This window comes from Periplaneta americana, chromosome 1 (assembly GCF_040183065.1).
Source record: "Periplaneta americana isolate PAMFEO1 chromosome 1, P.americana_PAMFEO1_priV1, whole genome shotgun sequence".
NCBI classification, from domain to species: Eukaryota; Metazoa; Arthropoda; class Insecta; order Blattodea; family Blattidae; genus Periplaneta; species Periplaneta americana.
The window spans coordinates 180,795,637-180,822,684 of NC_091117.1; the positions used below are offsets into that span (position 1 = coordinate 180,795,637).

General features: G+C 34.7%; 1 protein-coding gene across 4 annotated transcripts in view; it reads right to left on the reverse strand.

Moving 5' to 3' along the window:
- The window catches only part of MESK2 (misexpression suppressor of KSR 2), a 502,743-nt gene that overhangs the window by 356,694 nt on the left and 119,001 nt on the right, over positions 1 to 27,048 (reverse strand). The window contains exon 1 of one of the 4 annotated variants that reach the window (XR_011333492.1): positions 5,711 to 5,823. The exons of 1 other annotated variant lie outside the window; for it this stretch is intronic. Coding sequence is in view for 2 of the 3 variants with exons in the window: in XM_069833378.1 (XP_069689479.1) it covers positions 5,711 to 5,740 (30 nt within the window). In the remaining variant the exon portion in view is untranslated. Of the gene's footprint in view, positions 1 to 5,710; positions 5,828 to 27,048 lie in introns of those variants that run through there. 2 more of the 4 variants (XM_069833378.1, XM_069833403.1) reach the window with 2 other exon arrangements.

The window sequence follows — 27,048 nt, forward strand, 5'->3', positions numbered from 1 at the left end:
AATGAGTGTAAGCCAGGGTGGGGACTTTGATGCAGAAAACATTTCCTCGTGCGAAATTTGTTCACTGCTACGCCCACCAACTTCACTTAGTTATAAAAAGTGCATGTTTAAAACGCATTAAATCAGTGAAGTTGTATTTTGCAAATATTACTGGGTTCACAACATCGAAAAGATTGCCAGCCAGAAGGACAGACGAGCACATCTTCTATATCATACATGGGCACAATTTTCGGTTACGTGAGGCACTCCATTTGAAATAGTTCGTTTACTAGGAGAGGAGACTGCAGAGTAGGGTGGGAAATATAAACTGCTGTGACCTGCGTCACCTTATCGTAATCGCTAAGGCGGTCAGTGGCGAATTATTAGAAAAGCGCTTGGTTAACGTGAGAGACTCGAAAACTTTTATTCAATTTGGCAAATTAATTCGGCAGCTTTAATCATAAACATCTTTACTATTTCTCCATCATTGAATTGATTTAAATCACAGGCGAGAAATTGCGTAACTAGCCAATAATATTCCATCACGTTGCCTACGGTTATTTTCTTGAATATTCTGGCGTTTCTCAAGATTACTTAATAGATTTGCACGTTCTCGACCTAAAATAATTTCAGAAAATCATATTTCGCTTTCTACGCACATTTAATATTTTTTTTATAAATTTCTTTTGGGTATAATACGTACAAACAACATTTAATTCCTCGTACCTTTTAATGCAGCGTGTTTAAGGTATAATGTCGTCTTTAGTATTACTATGCAAATGTTAAGATCATAAATTTTCTTCGGAATAGTACGAAAAATAACATTTAATTTGTCTTACCTTCAAATTCAGCATGTTCTTTATGACATAAGGAGTAATGTCGTTGTGTATTAAATTTATTAATGCCTAATAGGATTTCCGAGCATAACATACATCGGATGTTCTCCCCTTCTAAACAGCAAAAAAACTCTTCCTCCCATTTCTCATGAAATAATCGTTTTCTAACGCGAACATACTGCTTTGATAATGCCATTATGCCACCACTGATATTGCTTATGAAATCTTGTATAGAACCTGCCCATGCGTAGGAGCTGCGTGAGGGAGGAACGGGGACTGTGAAGATGTTGTCACTCAGAGCGATAAGCTCTGTGAAGGTCAGTGAGGCACGATGTCCATCCATGTTCTATATAAATAATAATGCAAATTGGTGAGTTTAATGTTGAATTTGCATTATTATGTATAGTTGGTAACTTTAGTTGTATTGTACTGAACTAATTTTAAGCAGAAACAATGAACTAGAATGAAATAAAAAATCTTGGTGCATTATTTAACGCATACCGCAAAATTTGTGAAATATCTGGCCCCACCAACAAAAATGATCACTAGCAGCCACTGGAAATAATCCAGAAAAGTTGAAAAAAAAATCATAAGGAATGTATCATACTGCAAACAGCCTGGGTCATAATATTTAAGATTAATTCTTAAAATTAACCAAAGAGGAAAAGAAGAAGAACTTACGGTTTTTATAGCACATTTCTTGTCTAAGATTTATAAACTTAAATTGGCCTACTCAAGACTCACTAAACTATATCCGTTTCTAAACAAGAAATCATCTCTAAAGCTACAAAATTGCATGCTATTTTACACATCTTTACTGCTTTAGCATAGTCTAGTACATGCAGCCACGAAGCTTGAGTTGTGAGGGTACTAGGAACAATAGATTGTGCCGGTACTATTTCGCATTGTCTGTAATGAGGCGATATTAGCGATCCTAGTGGTTAGCAGCTATCTATGGATGCATAATTACTACGTATTGAGGTTCGTGACTGTATATACTATACTGTGGCTTTAGCTTGTCCTGTCTGGGGAGGAGCTGCAATAAGTGAAATTAAACACATCCAGTCATTTCAAAATAAAATCCTACGAGTTTCACTCAATGCTCCTTGGTTTGTCCATAACAGCCAACTACACAGAGAAACTGGTATTGACACAATCAAACAGTTTATTCATTCACAAGCTAAGAAGTTCTATAACAACCTAGAAAATGTTCCAGGTGCCGTCCACTACTCTCTCGGAAGGAAGTCCACATTTCTCACCAGAATCAAGAGCCGACTTCCAATGGACCTCATATTCTTCTTCTTCTTCTCCCTTCAAGGTTTAGGTGATATCACCTGTTCCGGTCTCTATCGTCCAGCCACCTCTTGCGAGGTCTACCCAGATCCCTTTTCCCGATCGGGCGATAATTCATTATCTTCTTTGGTAGCCTATTCTCTGCCATTCTGTCAACATGATCTTTCCATTTTGTTTTATTTTCTTCTACCATGTCGTGTACTGAGAAAATATTTAAATCTGATCTTATTGTTTCATTTTTTATTTTATCGGCTTTAGTGCATCTTCTTACGTATCTCATAAATTTCATCTCTGCTGATTGTATACGTGATTCTTCTTTTTTTGTTATTGTCCATGATTCAGAGCCATATATAAGAGTAGGTACAGCCATAACTTTATAAAATTTCATTTGAGTTTCTTTTCTCGCTTTTCTTCCTAAAGTTCTTCCAATTGTTCCACATATCATCTGAAATCTATTAACTTTCTTCTCAATATCTTTCTCATAATTAAAACTAATATCACATCCTAGATAATTGAAGTGGGATACTTGTTCTAAAATGTTTCCATTTACTATTATCTTAGATCTAACAGGATTTTTCCCTTTAAAAGCCATTCGACAAGGGTGCAGTTTATCACCCACTCTGTTTAATTTATATATTGACGATCTAGTTTTGAAGTGGAAAGATGAAATACAGACTGCGATTAAAATAGAATCTAACACACCTTTAAATACTTTACTATACGCTGATGATCAAATAATTATCCAGGAAACAGAAGATAACCTACAAAGAGCAGTGTATAGATTAAGCCAAAACACAAAGACCTCATATTATAATCAAAATTTATCACCACTCCAACCTATTACTGTTTAGTCAACTGTCCGAAGACAGGTCTGAACCTTACAAGTGATACCAATAAGGCACCACTTATGTATTTCACTTATTAACAATTTTTTGTTCACTGAAGAGCTCAATCTAGGCTGCTCTCAAATTCTATGTCACGTATTGTATTTGCACTTCATTTACAAGTGGTCTATATAGCGCTAAATGCGCTGAACGATCAATAAATTATTTTTAAAAATGTAGCACATCACTTGTCTAAACTCGAAGGTTAATTTTCCACCTATGACAGAGAGGTAAAGTTCTAAATTTCTTCCCGACTGTTATCAATGCAAATAGCTGGTCACACAAAAAATCCCTGTGCCAGGGAAGATTAGTCTAATATAAGTAGCGAGTCACGGAATTCCATTACGAAGTGTTTCAATTTGCTAGAAGATATTAATAGCATGTAATCAATCAGGGCACTGTTCTTGGTCCAATTTTATTCTTGATTTATATAAATGATTTGTTATTAACTGATTTACGCAAATATAATGGGGTTATACTGTATATTCATATGCGGATGAAACCGTAATACTGTTTGGTGAAAAATATTGAAAAGGCACTTATATTAATGCGAATAATAGATTATAGATAATTAAAGAGTGGTTTGATTCAAACGATCTTTCCTTAAACACAATCAAAACAACTGTTGTTCCATTTTCACTAAGGTCCAATGGTCTTAAATCTCCTCAATCTTCTTTCAGGCTCAAAATTCATCATTCTGATTGTTCTTCTCAAAATTGTGAATGTCCCATAATAATCGAATCCTCAGAAGTCAAGTATTTAGGCATTACAATCGACCAACACTTATGATGAAATAAACATATTACATATTTATGCAATAGGTCACCTAAATAATTTATATCTTTGTTATACTTCGGTCATATTTACCAGTTAACATTTTACGTCTCATTTATTTAGCTTTATTTTAATCCATTCTCCAGTATGGAATTTTAGCATGGGGAAATGCTTGTAATCCTAATATCACTCCACTAATACTTATTAAGAAAAGAATAATTAAAATATGCCTTAATAAACCAATTGATTACTCATCCGAGCTTTTGTTCACTGATTTTAAAGTTTTGAAAATTAAACAAATTTATTATATTGCCTTATTAATCTTCATACATAAAAATCGTAATAAATTCAAATTGTATCATCGTAAATATGGAACTAAGAGCTTCGATTTTATACGACTAGAAGAACCAAAGTGTTTCACAAGCACAGCTCGTGGGCATAGTACTTACTTTGGTCCAAGGTATATAATAAAATAATTGAAAAATACCCAAATTTGGAAAATTTTAGTATCAGAAATTTCAAAAATAGCGTTAGGAATTTAATTTTTAAATAATATATATATATATATATATATATATATATATATATATATATATATTGATTTAATATGTATATGTATTTGTATGAGTTACATTGTTAAAATTGAAATAGTATTTTTAAAGTTAATTTATTCCTATTTTTTTTCTTTGTGTCAAATAATTATCTTTGTTTGTGTTAAATATGTGTTTAGATAATTCCCTGAGCAAGAGGCTTTCCTCCTTCAGGGAAGAATTAAGACTGTATTTTTGTACATGTTATTTTACTAACAATAAACAATCCTTCTTTTTAATAGAGTAGATAGTTTTGTACATTACTTTATCATTATATCCAATAGGCCTACTGTTTAAAAAAGAAGAACGGAATGTATTTTCCAAACATTAGTTACTTGCACAATTACTTACTTACTTACTTACTTACTTACAAATGGCTTTTAAGGAACCCGAAGGTTCATTGCCGCCCTCACATAAGCCCGCCATCGGTCCCTATCCTGTGAAAGATTAATCCAGTTTCTATCATCATACCCCACCTCCCTCAAATCCACTTTAATATTATCCTCCCATCTACGTCTCGGCCTCCCTAAAGGTCTTTTTCCCTCCGGTCTCCCAACTAACAATCTATATGCATTTCTGGATTCGCCCGTACGTGCTACTTGCCTTGCCCATCTCAAACGTCTGGATTTTAAGTTCCTAATTATGTCAGGTGAAGAATACAATGCGTGCAGTTCTGTGTTGTATAACTTTCTCCATTCTCCTGTAACTTCAACCCGCTTAGCCCCAAATATTTTCCTAAGCACCTTATTCTCAAACACCCTTAACCTATGTTCCTCTCTCAGAGTGAGAGTCCAAGTTTCACATCCCTAAAGAACAACTGGTAATATAACTGTTTTATAAATTCTAACTTTCAGATTTTTGGACAGCAGACTGGATGATAAGAGCATCTCAACCGAATAATAACACGCATTTCCCATATTTATTCTGCGTTTAATTTCCTCCCGAGTGTCATTTATATTTATTATTGTTGCTTCAAGATATTTGAATTTTTCCACCTCTTCGAAGGATAAATCTCCAATTTCGTACAATATTTTGATCACGAGACATAATCATATAATAATAGTAATAACAATAATAATAATAATAATAATAATAGTAATAATAATAATAATAATAATAATAATAATAATAATCACTTCAGTTTCATCACATTAAAAACGAAGCTGTAGACAGGACACAATCTTCGTTGAATAGGAGAAACATAATGAGGAATCATAAAATGTCCATGAATTCTTTAGTCAATGTTCATTGGCTGATCGTCTTATCACAATTGTACACAGTGTCACACATTTCATAGTTTTGAGCGAACTGAAATACAAGCTATTATTTTTTTTGTCATGAACTTATTACGTACCTGAATTGCGAATTGCATCACTGCCGCCATTGTTGACGTTTAAGCTACACACAACTGCACAACAAAACACTGGAATTGGTCTGATGTTCAATACACAAGTTGTGAAACACTGTATTAGGACACGACGCATTATATAGACTCTGGTCGTCCCGCCTTCATGATCCTCGGTGAAAATAACCGGAGTGAAGCAGTGCAGGTCGGGCTACATCACAAGACAGCATCATGTAAGGGGGCGATCACAAATCTTCTTGTGACGAGTCATCAGGCGGACAACAGCTATCCAATTAATTTATCCTCTTGTACCAGGGCTTTCCAATTACGTTCCAAAGACAGCCGAAGTCCAATAGTCAAGGCACAGCTTCAGTTTTGTGTGGAAACCGTGGTAGAAGTTCGAATCCCGCTGCTTGTTGTCTTAGTGGAAGTGGATTGTTAGAAGCCTGACTAGCATGGAGTAATACTCGGATTCGAATATCGTTGACCATGATTTCTTTGCTCGCCTATCGACTCGTGAATGGAGAAGCTGTGATTTTGGGGATTATTCATTATCGCTTACAAAGGGAGGTCGTAATCTGCAAACGCGAAAAAAAAAAAAAAAAAAAGAAATATTCTCAAAGGCTTGGTTTCCTAGGCGCTCGGCTCGGGACGGATTTACGTATATACTTAGGTCTATAATGACCTTATGGCAACGGTCGTCAGCATACTGCACTTTCGGGCTAGCGTCTCTTAACAGCAGGCCTCTTACAGCACTAGTGTGCACCCGTGGCTGTTGGCGGGTATGCTGTCTCCCTATCCCTTTGCACGAAGGAGCATATTTTGTTGCACTTCTTGCACTCTACCCATTTCAGCGAGTGCTGACGACCACTGCCTTATGGTGTCACTTATGAGGTTCAAACCTGTCTTCGGACAGTTGACTAAACAACAACAATATTGAAAGCTTCCTTTGCCATTACTATCCTCTTGCCAGGAGTCGACCTGATTGGCGAGTTGGAATAGCGCTGGCCGCCTACGATTCAATTATTTTTGTCTTAATGATTATTTAATTTTTGTTCATTCGCAGTAATAAGTTTTGTAAATTTGTCCACTATTTACAGGTTTAACCATAAACCCAAAATGATTAAAAGCACAATTTGCCCAAGGTTGCTGGTTCGATCCCGGGCCAGGTCGGTGGCATTTAAGTGTGCTTAAATGCGACAGCCTCATGTCAGTAGATTTACTGGCATGTAAAAGAACTCCTGCGGGACAAAATTCCGGCACATCCGGCGACGCTGATATAAAACTCTGCAGTTGCGAGCGTCGTTACATAAAACATAACATTTAAAACATTCTTGCCAGGAAGTCAAAGGAGGATAGCAATGGCAAAGGCAGCTTTTAATAGAAAGAGGAGTATCTTCTGCGGACCTCTGGAAAAATAACTAAGGAAAAGGCTAGTGAAGCGCTTTATGTGGACTGTGGTATTGTATGGAGCAGAAACATGGGCATTACGACGAAATGAAGAGAAACGAATTGAGGCATTTGAAATGAGGATATGGAGTAGAATGAAGCGTGTGAAATGCACAGAAAGAATAAGAAATGAAGCTGTGCTAAAGAGTGGGTGAAGAAAGAATAATGATGAAACTGATCAGGAAGAGGAAAAGGAATTGGTTGAGTCACTGGCTGAGAAGAAACTGCCTGCAGAAGGATGTACTGGTAGGAATAGTGAACGGGATAAGAGTTCGGGACAGAAGAAGATATCACATGATAGACGACATAAAGATATATGGATCATATGCAGAGAATAAAAGGAAAGCAGAAAATAGGAAGGATTGGAGAATATTTGGTTTGCAATGAAAGATCTGTCCTTGGGCAGAGAACTATTAATGAATGAATGAATGAATATGAGATGATTGCCCAAGTTCGATAAGTGGTCTGGGTGGCATTAGTGAATCCGATGCTGACAGACAGGCCATCCTGCCTCAGCCCTGAAAGAGCCAGGTCCCATTCTCAGACTAGTACCTGAGAAGTCACAGGTCCCTTAGCTCCAGTCCTTCCTATACGCGTATTATCACCGGGAACCCGTAAACCTACTATCCCCAAAACTTAACCCCAGCCTATTTCTAAGTATTGTAGACAATAGGTTAAATAAGAGGGAGGTGAAATGAAAGAGGAAAACTTTTAAAGTCTGTTTTTCACTATAAATTCCATGAAGACATGGATGAAAACCAGATCGTTGACGTTTGAGCCACAGACGCGGAATTTCTCAAATGATATGATACTTCTCAATAGCTGACATTTCTTATCAGCAAAGAGTTTAAAAGCTTGCAGGAGATTTATATACGCTCTTATGGGGAAATGTATAATATTGTTCAATATCGAATATATTAAAACAAGAAATCCTTTCATATAGGCATAATAATTTATAACATTTACTCCTAGCAACTGCTATAGTGTACCGCCATGGTGCTAGAATTATTGTTACTGGTGATGTAGAAATGTTCCCAGAAACTTACATTAGAATAGCATATTAAAAACCACCTAAGATTTCATAAAATATAGAGCTATACTTATATCCGTTTTTACTTTAACTATTCTGCCCTACTAAGCACAAAGAGTGTAACTGCAATCTAGTTAGTTCTGAAATAATTGCACTAAAAAGCTTAGTATAACATGTATACAAATGCACATGTTCGTAGTTCTACATCATTTATAATGTATTTAGAGTATCGATACGACCATATTAGGTGGAAAATACGCCACAGAATTGCTCGTGGCTAACAAGAAAGACAGGCTTCGGCACGAATCGGAGTCACGTGATATCATGGTCTAGTCATGGCCATCTTGACAATCGTTTAATATTAATACATGTTCAAAGTTCTAAAAAACAAAGGAATTGCTATATTAAACTCATGTTAAACATGCATTTATATATAAACTTGTTCAATGTTGGCCATGTTATGACTAAGAAAGTGACGTCGGTGCCGTAGCCTGTCCTTCTCGTTAGTCATGGAATTGCTATACCTACGTCATTATCTCGTTTTTTTTTTCATAAAATTTGCTGTATTATGTGTTAAAATTTTTATCACGTTCTCTGAAGTTAATTAAAGTAAGATTATTATTTGAAATATAGGTAATTAATATTTACCTTATATGCATTTAATATGCTGTATATGATTATGTCTCTTGACGAGAATATTGTACGAAATGGAAATATAAAAACTGGAAATTTATCCTTTGAAGAGGTGGAAAAATTCAAATAGGCCTACCTGGGAGCAACAGTAACAAATATAAATGATACTCGGGAGGAAATTAAACACAGAATAAACATGGAAAATGCCTGTTATTATTCGGTTGATAAGCTTTTATCATCCAGTCTGCTGTCAAAAAATCTGAAAGTTAGAATTTATAAAACAGTTATATTACCGTTTGTTCTATATGGTTGTGAAACTTGGACTCTCACTTTGAGAGAGTAACATAGGTTAAGGGTGTTTGAGAATAAGGTGCTAAGAAAAATATTTGGGGCTGAGAGGCAGAGGGGCTAAATATTGTTGTACAGATGCTTTAAGTCCCAGAAAGGAGGCAATGCGCATGATCAGAGAACGAGCGACCTGGTTCACAAGAGAAGGACTAGTTGAGGTAATAAAATTAGTTTCGTTTCGTTGTATGTTTGATCATGCAATAAAGTTTTTTCGAAGGCTGTACAACTGCGACATTAATTGAAGGGTTCAGAACCATAGTGGGCCAAGCGCCATTTATTAAAACAGAGAAAGCAAGGGTTAAAGTCAAGTGAATGTCATAGTTTGATGAAGATTGACATATCATTTAGTTTTAATGTGTATACTTTATACAGGGACATCACTTTATTTTTACCAACATTTTTAACATTAACCTGGCTATACTTGGAAACACTGTTACTCCCCTTCCATTACAGGAGTTTGGTGTTGCTAGTGCAATATGTAAACAAATCATTTTACTAGCTATAGGAGGAGAGAAAAGTAGTGTAGCCATTTATGTTACAGGGAAATACAGTATTACGATTTTCAGTTTGATCATTACTTTTACGGTATTTTATCAAAACACAATAGAGTAGTAACAATTTTTTTTTCACAAACCCAACTCTTCAGGCGGTTATATTCATTATGTAATGTCTACATTATTCAGCATATTACTAATCTAATTTATTCCTGAGAATTTTGTGAGCACTTCCGTAAGAAACCTCAATTTCTACAGCTAACTTCTTGACCGACTTATTACTACTTCGCTGCATCCTTTCTCTAGCATCTTCTACAGCATCTTCTGTCACCTTTGTTGGCCTTCTTACACTTTTCTTCATTTCTGTACACTCTGTTTCTCTAAATTTATCTACCAGATTAATGACATTTCTACGAAAATATTCCGTAATGATATAATCAGGAAAGCGTTAAAAAAAACTGTTGTTCACATTCGGTTATATTGTAATTCCAGTTTCCATCATCGTCTTTCATACCTACTAACAGTAAAACAAAACTCTTCTTTAAATAATGCTGTGAAGTACTGTACCATATTATAGGGTACCGTACTTTCGGTAACTCTAATCTTCACTTGTGCTCAGTCCACACAGATAAATTCAGTTATGCTACACACCATGCCTTCTTTATAACTTCAATAATATAAGCTCTTTCTTCTATAGAAAATGCAACGTATTTCTGAAACACACTATACTCTGTACTGTTTTCTTCACTGCTAGCAACAGCGGCCGGGCTGACGTTAGCAAGGACATTAGTGAAAGTACAATCAGAAACGCAGGTACAATAAAAATTGAAGTAAAAATAAAATGATGTCCCTGTATTACTTGCTATATGTTTCCATTGAACTATGGTAATAACTTCATTTTAACCCTTGTTTTCTACGGTTTTAGTAAATGGCGCTTGGCCCACTATGGTTCTGAACCCTTCCATTGTTCACTATTGTACTACGCGTTGTAAACAGAGAACACGTTTCGTTATTTGCTTCTTCATTCGCTGCGCTTAACAATAAATTATCGCGTAGCAGCATACCGATATTTTTCTCATCGTGTATTAGGCCTATAATCTTTTCTCGAAGTTGTTAAAAGTAAACCGCTTAATGTCTTTAATCCAACAAATACTGTTTAATGTTTCGGACTTTAGAAGAATTGAAAATGGAAGGAGTGTAAGGCTGGTTTCAAAAGAAAAATAACAGCGGAAAAGACTTGGGAGATGTATGTCAATATGCAGGATGTCAGAAAAGTCATGTACATTAAGTAAGAAATTGAAAAATAATTGACATCTATGGAAAATGATGGGCTTTTGAAGATGTCATACAACAACGGAAATGTCTTAGATGTTAATGATGATGCTGATATTGCTGTCTATATAGAAATAAGCTTATAAGTACTTCAATCCTTCGTTGCAAAGAGAAGCATATTGGACAACCTTTACTAGCATTTAAGACCAGCTTAATACTCGTATACATGTACAATAAATGTTTAGTAATATCACTGCTAAAAATATCACGGACCGATGTGCTAATGTTGACGCAATGAAAATGTAATTACACAGCGGAGATGAAAGTTTCAGTAGAAATTCTACCACAAATGACAATTTTACAACAAAAGGCAGGGAATTACACTAAAACATAATGTGTGTTAAACTCTCCACAAAGTTTGTACACAGTTATATTATCGAAGTGACCTAAAACTAATAAAGTATGAAGATGAAGCTACAAAATAATGCAGCGAGCATTTCCTCAGAATATAATTTCAGATAGAATTGTGCCATAATGACGCCTTCAAGTTCAACGCAGACAGAGTTTAAGTGCTAATTTCTTACTCCTCGCTTTTCTGAGGTTCATAGTTGAATGAATATATACGACCGATAACACTTCTTTCCTTCGTCTATTGTAATAAACGTAATGTACGTTTTAAAGCTTGTATAAACAAACAAGTAGTCGAACTTTTGATAGACAACATTTTATTACACTGGGCTTACAAGCAAATGCAGTCACCTCTGGATATAGTGAACTCAGTTATAGTGAACATTCGGCTATACTGAACCTAAATAGTTGGTCCCCACTCGCATACATTATAATAGTACATTATGCAACGAGCGCAAGCGAGTTTCATAATTTTCATACGAGCGTCTTAATTACCATTATAGGAAAGTTTCATACGACTTTTTATGCTCGACCATATTTCTAACTTGAAATTATTCATAAGTATTCATGTTATTCTTATCTGACTGGGGAGCGAAACTGACCTAGTGCAATATCTCGTAAATTGTGAGATGTGCGCAGACGCGAAAGTATTTATTTTTTTCCGAGACACAAATGTCATTGACCTTGATATAATCTAGAGAGTAAAATGAACAGTAATCTTGATATAACGTTGAAATTGATTTAGACATTGAAAAACGAGATGACAAATTGAATTTATTTGAATATTATTTACAATTAACGCTAATTATTATAGTAACAGAACATGACCTTCTGCGAAATTATTGGATTTCCAGCCTCCGTGACGTTTCGCTAGTTGTCTTTCGATTGCATATCCGAGAATAATCGATACTTGCGCTTTCATATTGTTACAATGGTGTTTTCTGATTGGTGGAATACCTGAACTTTAATGAATAGGTGTACTTTAATGAGGTCCATTAAAGGGCTGCTACCAGGTGTATAATTACTACATTTCGGCATGGTCGAGCATAAAGTACATTAATATTTCCGTTTATAGTGAACCCTCACTTCGGTTATAGTGAACCTAAAACTAGAACTTTCCCAAGAAAATGTAATTTTAAAATGGCCAAAATGGTAAACTTCTAAGAACATGTTCAGAACAAAATTTCATATCATCTACTCCTTAAGTGCATTGAAAGACAAAGGATTTGTTCAGCTTCCTGGATAGATTGAAACATGTTAAAGAGAATAGTGTACGCAGTGAGGGAGAAAGGAAGGATTTGTTCTGACTCCTTTAAAAGAGGTTAAATAGAAGAATAGGAAGAGAAAGTGTTTTGTTTTGTAAAAGGGAGCAGAGTGATGATCAAAGGGTAAATACAAGAAGGATTACAATATAGTGGTCCTCAACCCTCCCTCCCGCATCTTTGTAAAAGTAAACCCGGGGAAATTCCAAGGCCGAGTACACAGTAGGCATAGCTCTAGTGGGAAGAGGTGCGAAATCGGTCAGTGCCTAATACCTGCATTGTCAGATTAGATTCAAGTTTCGAACTGTGAACATTCAGAATGTCGAAGCTTAAAGTGTTTAAGTTGGAAGATACAGCGAACGTTAGTACTGATATTGAACGTGGTCTGTCCGAAGTGGACATTAATATTGTATGTATAGAAACGTCAGTAGTATAAAAACATATACTTCTGTTTTAGTGAACCTCGGATATAGTGAACAAAATATGCTGGGCCGCAGAGGTTCACTATAACCGAAATTGACTGTATTCTCATAGGGGCAGATAAATTTGTTTTTATTCCACCATGTCAATAATGTCAAAACAAGTGCTTACACAAATTTTGGCCACTCTAGCGCAATTACGAGGGCTGTAAAAAGCAGTTTCCCTGGGTCCGATTGGTGATCGGGAGATTGTATTTGGCGAGATAAGGCCGAGGATTCGATATAGATTACCTGACATTCGCCTTACGGTTAGAAAAACCTCGGAAAACACCCAACCAGGTAATCAGTCCAAGAGAAAAATCGAACTCCACGCCCAAGCGCAACTCCGGATCGGCAGACAAGCACCTCAACCGACTGAGCTACGCCGGTGGCTAATACATGTTAGAATACCCCCTCCTCATTCAGCAAAACGCTGTCAGCTGACCGTCAGTTACTACACCGCTTACTCATAACATCACAGTCCACAAAACTCTCACTTCCTATTGATTATCATGACGTCACTTGTAACTATTGACCAACCACGAACAAGGTGTATTTTTGTTAACAATATACAAGAGTTGTAGGTCTATATTATTTTTTGGAACAGAAAATTCAACTTCATACTTTACAAATACCTGTTTAGTAACTTTCGTAGATTATTAGTCTATAATTTTGTGCACTAGACTCCTGAAGTTCTTCTCGAAAGTTTAAAATTATGGGATATTTAGGAATCCTATAATCAAATATTCTCTCTATATAATCTAACAACTTTCTCTATACTCTTTTACTTTTCTAGGCCTTACGTATATATCGCTGTTCGGAAGAAAAATGCCGCAACAGCAAAATTTTGATGAACATTAAAAACACACCTATTTGACTAATACTATTTAAAAGTAACCAAAAACTATAATATTCTGCTTTATTTCGATTGTCATTTTATATATATATATATATATATATATATATATATATATATATATATTTTTTTTTCAAATGCATTTTATTAATTTATATAGCCTACAGAGTGGGTTAAAAGTCGCTTTCTCCAAACACTTACTTACATTTAATTACATTCAATTTACATTTAACTACACATTTCTTTACAGATTTTGTTCAAAATGGAAGCCCTGTTTGTCGATACACAATTTACAACGTTTAGACACCGATTTACAGATGGCAGAATATAACTCACGACTTTCATCGATTTTCACGAATGACTGTTCGATCATCTATCGCAACTGATGCAGACCATGCGGTTTCTGAGCAAAAACATCATTTTTCAGGATACTCCACAGCGAAAAATCACATGGCATCAGGTCTCATGATCTGGGTGGCCATTTTGTTATGCTACGACGGCCAATTGCTGGTTCCGTCACTCCTATACCAAAATGAGGTGGTGCCCCATCCTGTTGTCATATCAACTGCATTTCGGCAAAACGAGTGTTGTTTTCAAGACATGACATCGGAAAAACAGTTGACGCATGAACATGGTTGCCAACTCACCACTTATTACACCAGGTATTCGTTTATTGAAGTTATGGTATCTGTATATGTGTACAGGTATGAAACCTAAGAACGAATATTGGGGAAAGCGACTTTTGATACATTTTTTATGTATTTATATGTATATAAATAAGATTCTGATTTTTGTTTCTCTTGTAAAACATTCTATGTTGCATTTACGTCGCTTTCCTCCGGTACAGCGATATGCTATTTCCATTTAATACCTAAATTTCAAAATTTCATTGTAGTTAGTTAGTGGAGTTTAAAAAGGGCGCGTCAGCTACTATGGCTATTTGCGCCCTTATCTAAAATCCTTCACAAAACAAACACAATACAATAACCAGAATGCTTAAAAGAACTAAAAAACAAGGTAAACAATGCAGTTTCAACAGATTTCATTGTATGCTCCTGTCTTTTGTAGTCCACGTTGACTTCCGTTTCTTTTGCGCCTGTCAAATTATTGTACAAGTATAATTTTAATGACATATTTAAATACAGAATTAAAATGTTTCGTTAATTACGAATGTACTGCTTTCAGGAAGAGGAGCAATTATATTTTCTCTCTCTCTTAAGAACAAGAAAAGAAACATAAAAATCACTAGGTTGTGTTTGAACACACGACCTCACGAATACCAGCCAGAAACACTACCATTACGCTACAACAGTAACACGCAGAACACCTTAATTGTAACTATAGGTAGGCAACGTGGTCCAACAACATGTAACATCGTCTGTCTCCGAATTGTAGCGGAGATACCCGAAGAGAGCATAGTTTCTAGAGAGATGTACATAATCACATATAGACTACTGTCTATACATATGTAAGAAAATTACAAGCCATTCGTTTCTCCTAATATGTAGCACCTAATTCTTAACATCCACCATATTGTATAAAAGATAATGGCCCGGGTTGTTCCATGTATAAATACGTGCCTACTCCTAACACCATTTTACTCGATACACAAAATCAGTTTGAAATAGCCAGAATTCGAAATATGTTCAACTAAGACAAAAAGGTTTGTAAATTCATTAATAACTAGCCGTACCCGTGCGCTCCGCTGCACCGGTCAGAAATAAATATAAAGTAATTACATAATTAAAATAGGACGTTTGATCCAGGGAACATTCGTGTTTGATAGAAGGATAAATCGTTTAATATGTTATTTAATTTAAATTATATTAACTAATTAAAATGCGGTCAGTTTGGTCCAGAGAGCAATCATTTGGTGCAATGATAATTCCTTTAACATGTTGCTTAATTGTTATTACATGCAACCATAGTTTAATGAAGATTGACATAACATTCAGTTTCAATGTGTATACTTTATATTACTTGCTATATGTTTCAGAAGTTACTGTAATAACATTGTAGAATTATGTCCATCTAGAGAAACTACACTTTCCAATGGTGAAATAATAATTAAACAATTAATTAGTTTCCGATATTACTTCATACAAACACAGAAACATTCTCTTAGGCTATGTTTAATAGCTTTCGATTGTTGTTGTCCAAGGCCCCTTATAGACGAAGTAATTTGTTTTTATTTCAGTACATACGGACTGGAAGGTCCGGGGTTCGATCCCAGGTGGCGACAGGATTTTTTTCTCGTTGCCAAACTTTCAGGATGGCCCCGAGGTTCATTCATCCTCCTATAAAATTGAGTACCGGGTCTTTCCCGGGGGTAAAAGGCGGCCAGAGCATGGTGCCGACCACACTACCTGATTCTAGTGCCGAGGTCATGGAAAGCATGGGGCTCTACCTCCATGCCCCCCAAGTGCCTTCATGGCATGTTACGGGGATAGCTTTACCTTTTAGCTTTTTACAGCGCCTTAAATGGCGTTGTTATTGTAATTTTAAAACTCATTTATCTCATTAAATATCTGTTCTATCAAAATTTTATATAGAATAAAACTTATCGGAAATTATGTTTAAAGAAACTTTTGTCATGTAATAGTTTTCATGAAAATTAATAATAAGCGAGATATTTCGATTTATTTAATTCAGGGCCCCTTATAACCTCCCTTTTAAATAAAGTATTTTGAATGACATACAGCTTAAAATCTAAGTTACAATGAAATGTGTTTATATTCCAATTTTCATATAAATCGGTTCAGCCATTATCGCGTGAAAAGTTAACAAACATCCAGACAGACAGACAGACAGACAGACAGACATACAAACAAAATTTTCAAAAAAGCGCTTTCGGTTTCAAGGCGGTTAATTATATATGTTAGGACCAATTATTATTTGAAAATCGAAAATTACCAGAAAAATATCGGCTACAGATTTATTATTAGTATAGATTCCATGCTATAAATAAAGCTATGTTTTAATTGTACATGCGGCCTCTAATGTTACTATGTAGGAATACGATTAAACATGAAACTTCATGACAAACAAAATAATAATAATAATAATAATAATAATACAAATGGAAACTTACGTTTGGTGTTGCCTCTTGTCCATCTTCCTTGCAGTTGCTCTGGGATTCTTGCTACAAAAGAACACACTCTGTTGAACTGCTTCTCTTCAACGTAAATATATTTACACAGCGTCTTCTTATTATGAAGGTTTAATTCTTACACTCATGTTCTGCCAATAATGACTCCTGGCAAGAAAAACGCAAGTGTCAATAGACGCGAACGCTTTCTTCAAACGAAAATATCATGGCCTCATTTCATAATAAAATGAGTTGATTTTGACTATTTCTTTCAACATCACTGTATTGCTAACTAGAGAAACCCCTTTGACATTTATTCTCGAGTAAAATGCTAGAAACTCCGAATTAGTCCTGTGGTAGCAAAACAAAATACACGAACTTTTGCAAACTAAATTACAGCGTACTCAACGAAGAAAACGTCGAAACAAAACAATTACGTTATATTCAACATAATATCACAAAATGAGGTGAGAAACAATGTATAAAATATGAAACATTTGGACTCTTGTCAACTCAGGGAGAAAAAAAAAATAATAGTTGTAATAATTGAAGGGTTCAGAGCCATAGTGGGCCAAGCGCCATTTATTAAAAAAATAATAATAATAATAATAACAATAATGATTTATTTAACCTGGCAGAGTTAAGGCCATACGGCCTTCTCTAACACTCAACCAGGAGTAAAGACTGCGTTACAAAAACACTACAAATTTACAAAGTATACTACAATTTTACACACAAAACTGAATAAGATAATAATAATAAAATGTAAACAACAAGTAAAAAGAAATCAGACATAATATATAACATACAGAAAGAAAGAAAAAAGCATAATAAAATGTGAACAGCAGGTCAAAATAAATTAGGCATACAAAGTATAAAAAATAAGGCAATTATTCATAATAATAGTAATAATAATAATAATAATAATAATAATAATAATAATAATAATAAAATAAGAATAGTAATAATGGTAATAACAATAAAAATAATAATAATAGTAATAATACTAATAGTAGTAATAAAATAGTGCAGTACAAAGCATACAGTGAATACAATATTTTTTAAGTACACACGATAAGGAAAATTAAGATTATATATAGCTCAACTTATGACATTATAGATATACCATTATCGGAAAATATGAAAACGAAAATGTAGAATAAGTTGAATATCACTAGAACATTAAAAAAGATGTGAATACGTGAAAACATGCAATACAACACTTGTCATAATAGTAAGTTAGTTTGGCAACTCGTCATAAGATAATTTTCTAACTTGGATTTGAAAGAAAAGGAGAAAGCAAGGGTTAAAGTTAAGTGAATACCATAGTTTAATGAAGATTAACATATCATTTAGTTTTAATGTGTATAGTTTATATTACTTGCTATATGTTTCCATTAAATTATGGTAATAACTACATTTTAATCCTTGTTTTCTACGGTTTTAGTAAATGGCGCGTCCACACCTGTGGAGTAACGGTCAGCGCATCTGGCCACGAAACCAGGTGGCCCGGGTTCGAATCCCGGTCGGGGCAAGTTACCTGGTTGAGGTTTTTTTCCGGGGTTTTCCCTCAACCCAATACGAGCAAATGCTGGGTAACTTTCGGTGGTGGACCCCGGACTCATTTCACCGGCATTACCTTCATTTCATTCAGACGCTAAATAACCTATATGTTGAAAAAGCGTCGTAAAATAACCCATTAAAAAAAAAGTAAATGGCGCTTGGCCCACTATGGTTCTGAACCATACAATTAAAAGAATTTTCGTGTTTATAACGTAACGAGCTGATCCAGAACGTCTCTATACTCTAAATTTAAAAATATGACTAAGTATTATATCTGTGTAGCAAATTTCAGTGACCAAGCCACTTATTTTTTATTGATCGGAAATTTTTCAGACTTATAAGTCTTTCAACATTCGGCAAAGAGAATACCCCTGTTTATGACCGACCATAAAAACTGCCTACAAGCCGAATTCAACAAAACATGTGGATTGTGAACCCATTTGCAGAACAAAGAGCCCTTTCCCACGAAGAAACCTTCAACTTCTTAAATTATCATCAGACAAAGAACTGGAAAGTACTTTTAAATCTATGATTAATTCGAAATTCTGGACAAGAATGAAAAATAAATATCCAAATCTGCTTGAAATAACAATCAGGTGTCTTCTTTGTTTTTCCAGCACGTATCTTTGTCAAGCTGTATTTTCTGCCATGACAGTGCTTAAAACGAAACAGATGAACTGCCTGCAACTTTCTGACTGGTCTTGTTTGGCTATCACTGCAATTGATCCCAGAATTAACAAGCTAACGTACAGAAAACAGCAACAACAGGCTCACTAGCCTCGCTAAAATCTTGGAAGTTCTCAGGTGTAATAAAAAATAAAATATACTAAGGTTAATTTTTTCAATAAATTATAATTGTTGCTGTATTAATGTGTTGCGGTTTTAAATTCGAAGGAAAAACTGAATGAGGTAGAAACAAATAGTAAGAATAAAAACATTCGAGATTTATATAAGGGTATAAAGGAATTTAAGAACGGATATCAGCCTAGGGTAAACGTGATCAAGGATGAAAATGGTGACTTGCTTGCAGACTCTCCGTCAATCCTAAACAGATGGAAAAACTATTTTGCGCAACTACTAAATGTACATAGGCCAAATAGAAATGATCGGGACGAAATTGAAATACAAACTGCTGAGCCATTTATACCCGAACCCACGCTTTCAGAAGTCGAAATTGCGATAGAAAATCTGAAAAAGTACAAGTCTCCAGGTATCGATCAAATTCCAGCAGAATTAATACAAGAGGGTGGAAGTGCATTATATAGAGAAATTTATAAACTTGTACTTGCTATTTGGGAAAAGGAAATTGTACCAGAACAATGGAAGGAGTCCATAATTGTACCTATTTTTAAAAAGGGGGACAAAACCAACTGTGGTAACTTTCGAGGAATATCACTTTTGTTGACGTCGTACAAAATTTTGTCCAATATTCTTTTGAGAAGATTAACTCCGTATGTAGATGAAATTATTGGGGATCATCAGTGCGGTTTTAGGCGTAATAGATCGACTATTGATCAGATTTTTTGTATTCGATAGATAATGGAGAAAAATGGGAGTATAAGGGTACAGTACATCAGTTATTCATAGATTTCAAAAAGGCATATGACTCGGTTAAGAGGGAAGTATTATATGATATTCTTATTGAATTTGGTATTCCCAAGAAACTAGTTCGATTAATTAAAATGTGTCTCAGTGAAACATACAGCAGAGTCCGTATAGGTCAGTTTCTATCTGATGCTTTTCCAATTCACTGCGGGCTAAAGCAGGGAGATGCACTATCACCTTTACTTTTTAACTTCGCTTTAGAATATGCCATTAGGAAGGTTCAGGATAACAGGCAGGGTTTGGAATTGAACGGGTTACATCAGCTTCTTGTCTATGCGGATGACGTGAATATGTTAGGAGAAAATCCACAAACGATTAGGGAAAACACGGAAATTTTACTTGAAGCAAGTAAAGCGATCGGTTTGGAAGTAAATCCCGAAAAGACAAAGTATATGATTATGTCTCGTGACCAGAATATTGTACGAAATGGAAATATAAAAATTGGAGATTTATCCTTCGAAGGGGTGGAAAAATTCAAATATCTTGGAGCAACAGTAACAAATATAAATGACACTCGGGAAGAAATTAAACGCAGAATAAATATGGGAAATGCGTGTTATTATTCGGTTGAGAAGCTTTTATCATCTAGTCTGCTGTCAAAAAATTCTGAAAGTTAGAATTTATAAAACAGTTATATTACCGGTTGTTCTGTATGGTTGTGAAACTTGGACTCTCACTCTGAGAGAGGAACGTAGGTTAAGGGTGTTTGAGAATAAGGTGCTAAGGAAAATATTTGGGGCTAAGCGGGATGAAGTTACAGGATAATGGAGAAAGTTACACAACACAGAACTGCACGCATTGTATTCTTCACCTGACATAATTAGGAACATTAAATCCAGACGTTTGAGATGGGCAGGACATGTAGCACGTATGGGCGAGTCCAGAAATGCATATAGAGTGTTAGTTGGGAGACCGGAGGGAAAAAGACCTTTGGGGAGGCCGAGACGTAGATGGGAGGATAATATTAAAATGGATTTGAGGGAGGTGGGGTATGATGATAGAGACTGGATTAATCTTGCACAGGATGGGGACCGATGGCGGGCTTATGTGAGGGCGGCAATGAACCTTCGGGTTCCTTAAAAGCCATTTGTAAGTAAGTAAGTTGGAATTAGTGTTGACTATTTCGTTTATATGACATCATTCCATTTTCGCCCAATGAAGTGTAACAAAATTTTGAATTCCAACCAATCACAGTCATACATACATCGCAATAATTTCTGCAGCTCGATTTATCACTATCAATTTATCGCATAGTCGTTGTTTTGTTTAGTCAGTGTCGCCAACTGTTTCCACGTAAATCGATGAGCATGGATCTATTGTACTAAATAAAGTGCGAAATCCTACTTCCACATCTACATCTTCACCTTCTAATTCCATGTTCATTATATCTAAAGAAAATTACACTCCTTCATAACAATTGTTCATTTAATTAATGCATTAATCAGGTTATTTGTAATTATATTATAAAATGTTTAAATTAAATTATTACTTCAGCAGATAGTGAAAACGTGTTTCTGTTATAACAACAAGAGAAAAGAGTAGTATATGTAATTAACATTTTTAAATCTGTATTTTTGCTTTTCTCAATTGGCATTACTGAATAACATTCAATTTCTTTATTGCAGTAATCGTTATTCATTTATTTCGACTTCACAATGTCTGAATAGGTTAAGTATTCATAAATATAGAATTATTGACATTTCGTGAACGAATTTTAGGGATATAGGCCTATTATTTAAATTTTTATTTTATTCACGAAATAGTCCTAATGAATGTCACTTAAGGACTGAGATTTGCCGATAAATCCACGAGTGAAGCGAGATAACATTACTATAGATAACTGAGAGATTCACAATTTCTTATACATAAAATTACATAGGCCTACATTGCAAATAAAAACATCTGTCGTGTGTATGTGACATAAGTGTTTCACCGACATGTTGATATCGTTGTGCTACTCCCTCTGCTCAGCTGACTTCTGTGGTGAGTTATAGTGCATAATCATTCTTCCCATTACATTTTCTTTTTTAGACCAAAATCAATTTATTAATATAACTAGCCGTACCCGTGCGCTCCGCTGCACCTGTTAGAAATAAATATAAAGTAATTACATAATTAAAATAGGACGTTTGATCCAGGGAACAACTATTACAACAGCGCAAGATAATCTGCTTCGCTCATTACCCAATTTTTTTTGCATTGCATTTATTGCATATATATTTTATGGATTTTACCACGATTCAATTGAGCATAGTTAAAATTTGAATTATAAAATAATGAATTGCTAAGCTAACGTGCTATTACTGCATACTAAATCAGTACACTATCGTTGTTCGTTAATTCTCTGAGATTAAAATGAATGTACATAAATATTATTTTAAGAAATACAGAAAACGAATGTACGAAATAGCCTTTCAAATTTTCTGTGCATAAGAAGCTATTTTAATCTTACTGTCCTCGATTTACTCAGACGTTACTGTAATAACATTATAGCATTATGTCCATCTAGAGAAACTACACTTTCCAATGGTGAAATAATAATTAATTATACAAATCGGTTAATTTAGCTTCTGATATTACTTCATACAAACACAGAAACATTGTCTGTAGGCTATGTTTAATAACTTTCGATTGTTGATGTCCAAGGCCCCTGTTTCGATTGTTGTTGTCCAAGGCCCCTTATAGACGAAGTCATTTGTTCTTAATTCATTGCACCGTCTTAGATGGCGTTATTTTAATTTTAAAACTCATTTATTTCATTAAATATCAGTCCTATCAAAATTTTGTAAAGAATAAAACTTATCGGAAATCATTTGTAAAGAAACTTTTGTTATGTAACATTTTTCACAAAAATCAATAATAAGCGAGATATTTCGATTTATTTAATTCAGGCTCCCTTATAACCCGCCTTTTAAATAAAGTATTTTGAATGCCATATAGCCTAAAATCTACGTTACAACGAACTTAATTTATATTCCAGTTTTCATATAACTCGGTTCAGCCATTATCGCGTGAAAAGGTAACAAACATACAGACAGACATACAAACAAAAAATTCAAAAATGCGATTTTCGGTTTCAGGGTGGTTAATTATATATGTTAGGACCAATTATTTTTGGAAAATCGAAAATTACCAGAAAAATTTCGGCTACAGATTTATTATTAATATAGATGATCAATTTTACAAATTTTTTGTTTTTGGTGGTCAGAAAGGGATAATAATATGTCAATTAAAATTAGCATAGGTTAACTAATGATGTTAACTTGAGCAAACTACAACATGCTACAGAATTTTATAATCCAGTGATTGATAATTAAATTATTTGTCAACATGTCACACCGTTTTCAGAGTGTACTAATAATACTCTTTTAATTATTTAATTATTAATACGTCTGTTAGTTAAATGTGTTAGCTTTTAAAAATCGGGAAGGTATTTACGAGTAAATTTGTTGGGATCGGGCCCTCGTCTTAAGGCTGGTTCACAATAAACCGGGAACGGAAACGACAACGAGAACGAGAAAGAAAATATTGTTAAAATAAAGGTATTTAAATGTGACCATTTACAATTAACTATTATGAATGCTCACAATTAAATGCATTTAATTTAACATTATATCTATTCTCGTTCTCGTTGTCATTTTCGTTCCCGTTTTTATTGTGAACCAGCCTTTAAAGAAAAATAATTTACCGGGGCGCGGCCTCTCAAAGGTTGTGAACCACTGTACTAGAGCAGTTACCTTTGTTATAAACAGATACATTGTATCTTACATTTGAGACAGTTTTAACAAAATAATAATTTATAAATGGTAAAAAATGTATTGCACCTTTTGAAACAACACAAACCTTGACACATTTTTTATAAATAAGAACACGTTTTTTTTGAAAACACAATCAATACTTTTTTACACCTTATTAACTTTTGTAGGTCTATATATATTTCCTTCATAAAATTAACAATAGGAAAGCTGCAAGTAGTATTTTCATATTTTTACGCACCTGATGTAGGTATCATTTTTACTGCTCATTTAACAATCTCATCACCTATGTAAATTTGTCCAAAATTCTCTTCCATGTAAGATTTTTTCCATTTTTTACCTCTTACAACTCATAACAGAATTTTTTTTTATTCGGTCATTTTTGGGGTATTTTAATTTAAATTTGGCCATAAATTCACATTACACCAGAATAAATAAATAAATAAATAAATAAATAAATAAATAAATAAATAAATAAATAAATGAATAAATGAATAAATTAATAAATTAATAAATCAATAGTTTGGAGTTTCATTTGATCTGAGCTATTTTACTAATCATTATCATGATCATCATTAGGGCTAGGATTTTGATGAAATTGCATCTTGCCAGAAACATAGCTCCTTTGGTATTTATATGTTATGCGATAAACAGAGTGTTTTAAACATATTTGTTTGGGCATTTTTTTGTATTTTTTACCTCTTACAACTCATAAGAGCATTTTTGTTTTATTCGGTCATTTCTGGGGTATTTTTATTTAATTTTGGCCATAAATCCCCATTATTAATGTAAAATATTATGTATTTCCTTCGATATTTTCTCTACATATTTTTTCCAAATAATACCCATTATTTTGTATATTATTTTAATAGTTTTTCTACACAAATATTGTCATTTTAACGTAGTACACCCCAACGTAATGGATCAGTCCAACCACCCCTTCAATATAGACTCCTCTATACCTGCTAGTTCCGGATAAGAGTGGCCTTGTGGTGGACTACATGAAACAACATCAGGTAAAATAATTAATTAAAGTGTACTACTTAGAAAACTTATGTAAAATTGAATAAACTTGAATGTTGGTACTAGAATTTAATTTAATTACTACTCTAAATATTAATATTCCTACTAAGCCAATTATGTAAGATCAATTTTTAGGGCATTTTTAAGGGCATTTCTGAAAGATTTTTAGTTCATAAATGCATTGTTTTTAGGACACTTTTTCATGATTTATAGGTCATCAAAATCCTAGCCCTAATCATCATCATCATCATCATATCTACTTCAAGGATTAAGCTTTCTAGTAGTTTTTTGTCCCCATTGTTAAAGGACGTCAAAGTACCAATGGACAACGGAGCGGAACTTCTTGGTCGTGTGAGCACGATGTGAGATCATTGCTTAGAGATATAACACACACAAGAGACAAGAGAGACAAACCAAATTCATGCATTTTCTCTTTTCTGCTCGGAATCGAACGAGGAAATGGTAGATTTACTCTCAGATAAGTTACTGCCTACTCCCCAAGGATAAAATAGTTTATTATTGTATTTTTATATCTTTATAACTTACAACTTACTTACAAATGGCTTTTAAGGAACCCGCAGGTTCATTGCCGCCCTCACATAAGCCCGCCATCGGTCTCTATCCTGTGCAAGGTTAATCCAGTCTCTATCATCATATCCCACCTCCCTCAAATCCATTTTAATATTATCCTTCTATCTACGTCTCGGCATCCCCAAAGGTATTTTTCCCTCCGGTCTCCCAACTAACATTTCTGGATTCGCCCATACGTGCTACATGCCCTATCCATTTCAACCGTCTGGATTTAATGTTCCTAATTATGTCAGGTGCAGTTCCGCGTTGTGTAACTCTCTCCATTCTCCTGTAACTTCATCCCTCTTAGCCTCAAATACTTTCCTAAGAACCTTATTCTTAAACACCCTTAATCTCTGTTCCTCTCTCAAAGTGAGAGTCCAAGTTTCACAACCATACAGAACAATCGGTAATATAACTGTTTTATAAATTCTAACTTTCAGATTTTTTGACAGCAGACTAGATGACAAAAGCTTCTCAACCGAATAGCAACAGGCATTTCCCATATTTATTCTGCGTTTAATTTCATCCTGAGTGTCATTTATATTCATTACTGTTGCTCCAAGATATTTGAATTTTTCCACCTCTTCTTTATAACATCCGCATTATTTATTCCGAACTGAGTATGGAAGGAATTAATTCAGTGCTTTTTAATATCTCCTTACATGAAGCTATAATCTGCTTTTTTCTTCCGCCACTTAAACGTAAATAGACGTTTCCGAAGAGCACTATCACATACCTTCCAGGGGAAACGTAAAGGAATTAGCAATAGCCACCATAATGTATCGTTATTGCACTTGTTTTCCCGCATCTACATAAAAATAAACGTTAACAACCCGTTACGCGGAGGTTGGCTGTTTGGATTTATACAAACGACCTACGTAGCATGTATGCAGCTAGTGCTCGCTATATCTCATTCCTAAAACTCGACGTAGAAAAAAATATACGAACACATGTAGCGATAAAATAAGCAGGCAAGCGAAAATCATAAGCTAGATACAGGTTTACAGAGATAGAAGGGGAGAAATTTAATGACTTTGGTTTCATATAAATCACCTAATCCCTTTCCCCTTTCCCGGAAAGCAGGGTGGGGTAACTGCACACCTGAATAATGTATGGTGAGATTCCCCTCCCTATCTCCACCCTCTGTTTCGTCGCTTACAATGTTTCGTACTTACAATGTTCCATAGCACTGTCGCATCGTGAAGATTCACGGCACATATGCACTGCACCAAGGAACAAACTGGTTTTGTTTTGGGTTTACCGCCTGAGACCAGATACGCGACAGATATTATGACGTAAAGAATAATCCCTTATGTTTCTGTAATGAAACGTATGTGAGAAACATCCGGCCTTCCCCTCTGCCTTAGACAACACATCCTACTCCACTTTACTCTAAGTAGTACAATCATAGTCTAGTATATACAGTAACGAAGCTTCAATTTTGAGGGTGCTAGAAACAATAGACTGTGCAGGTACTATTTTGCATTGTCTGTAATGAGGCGATAGTAGCGATCCTAGTGGTTAGCAACT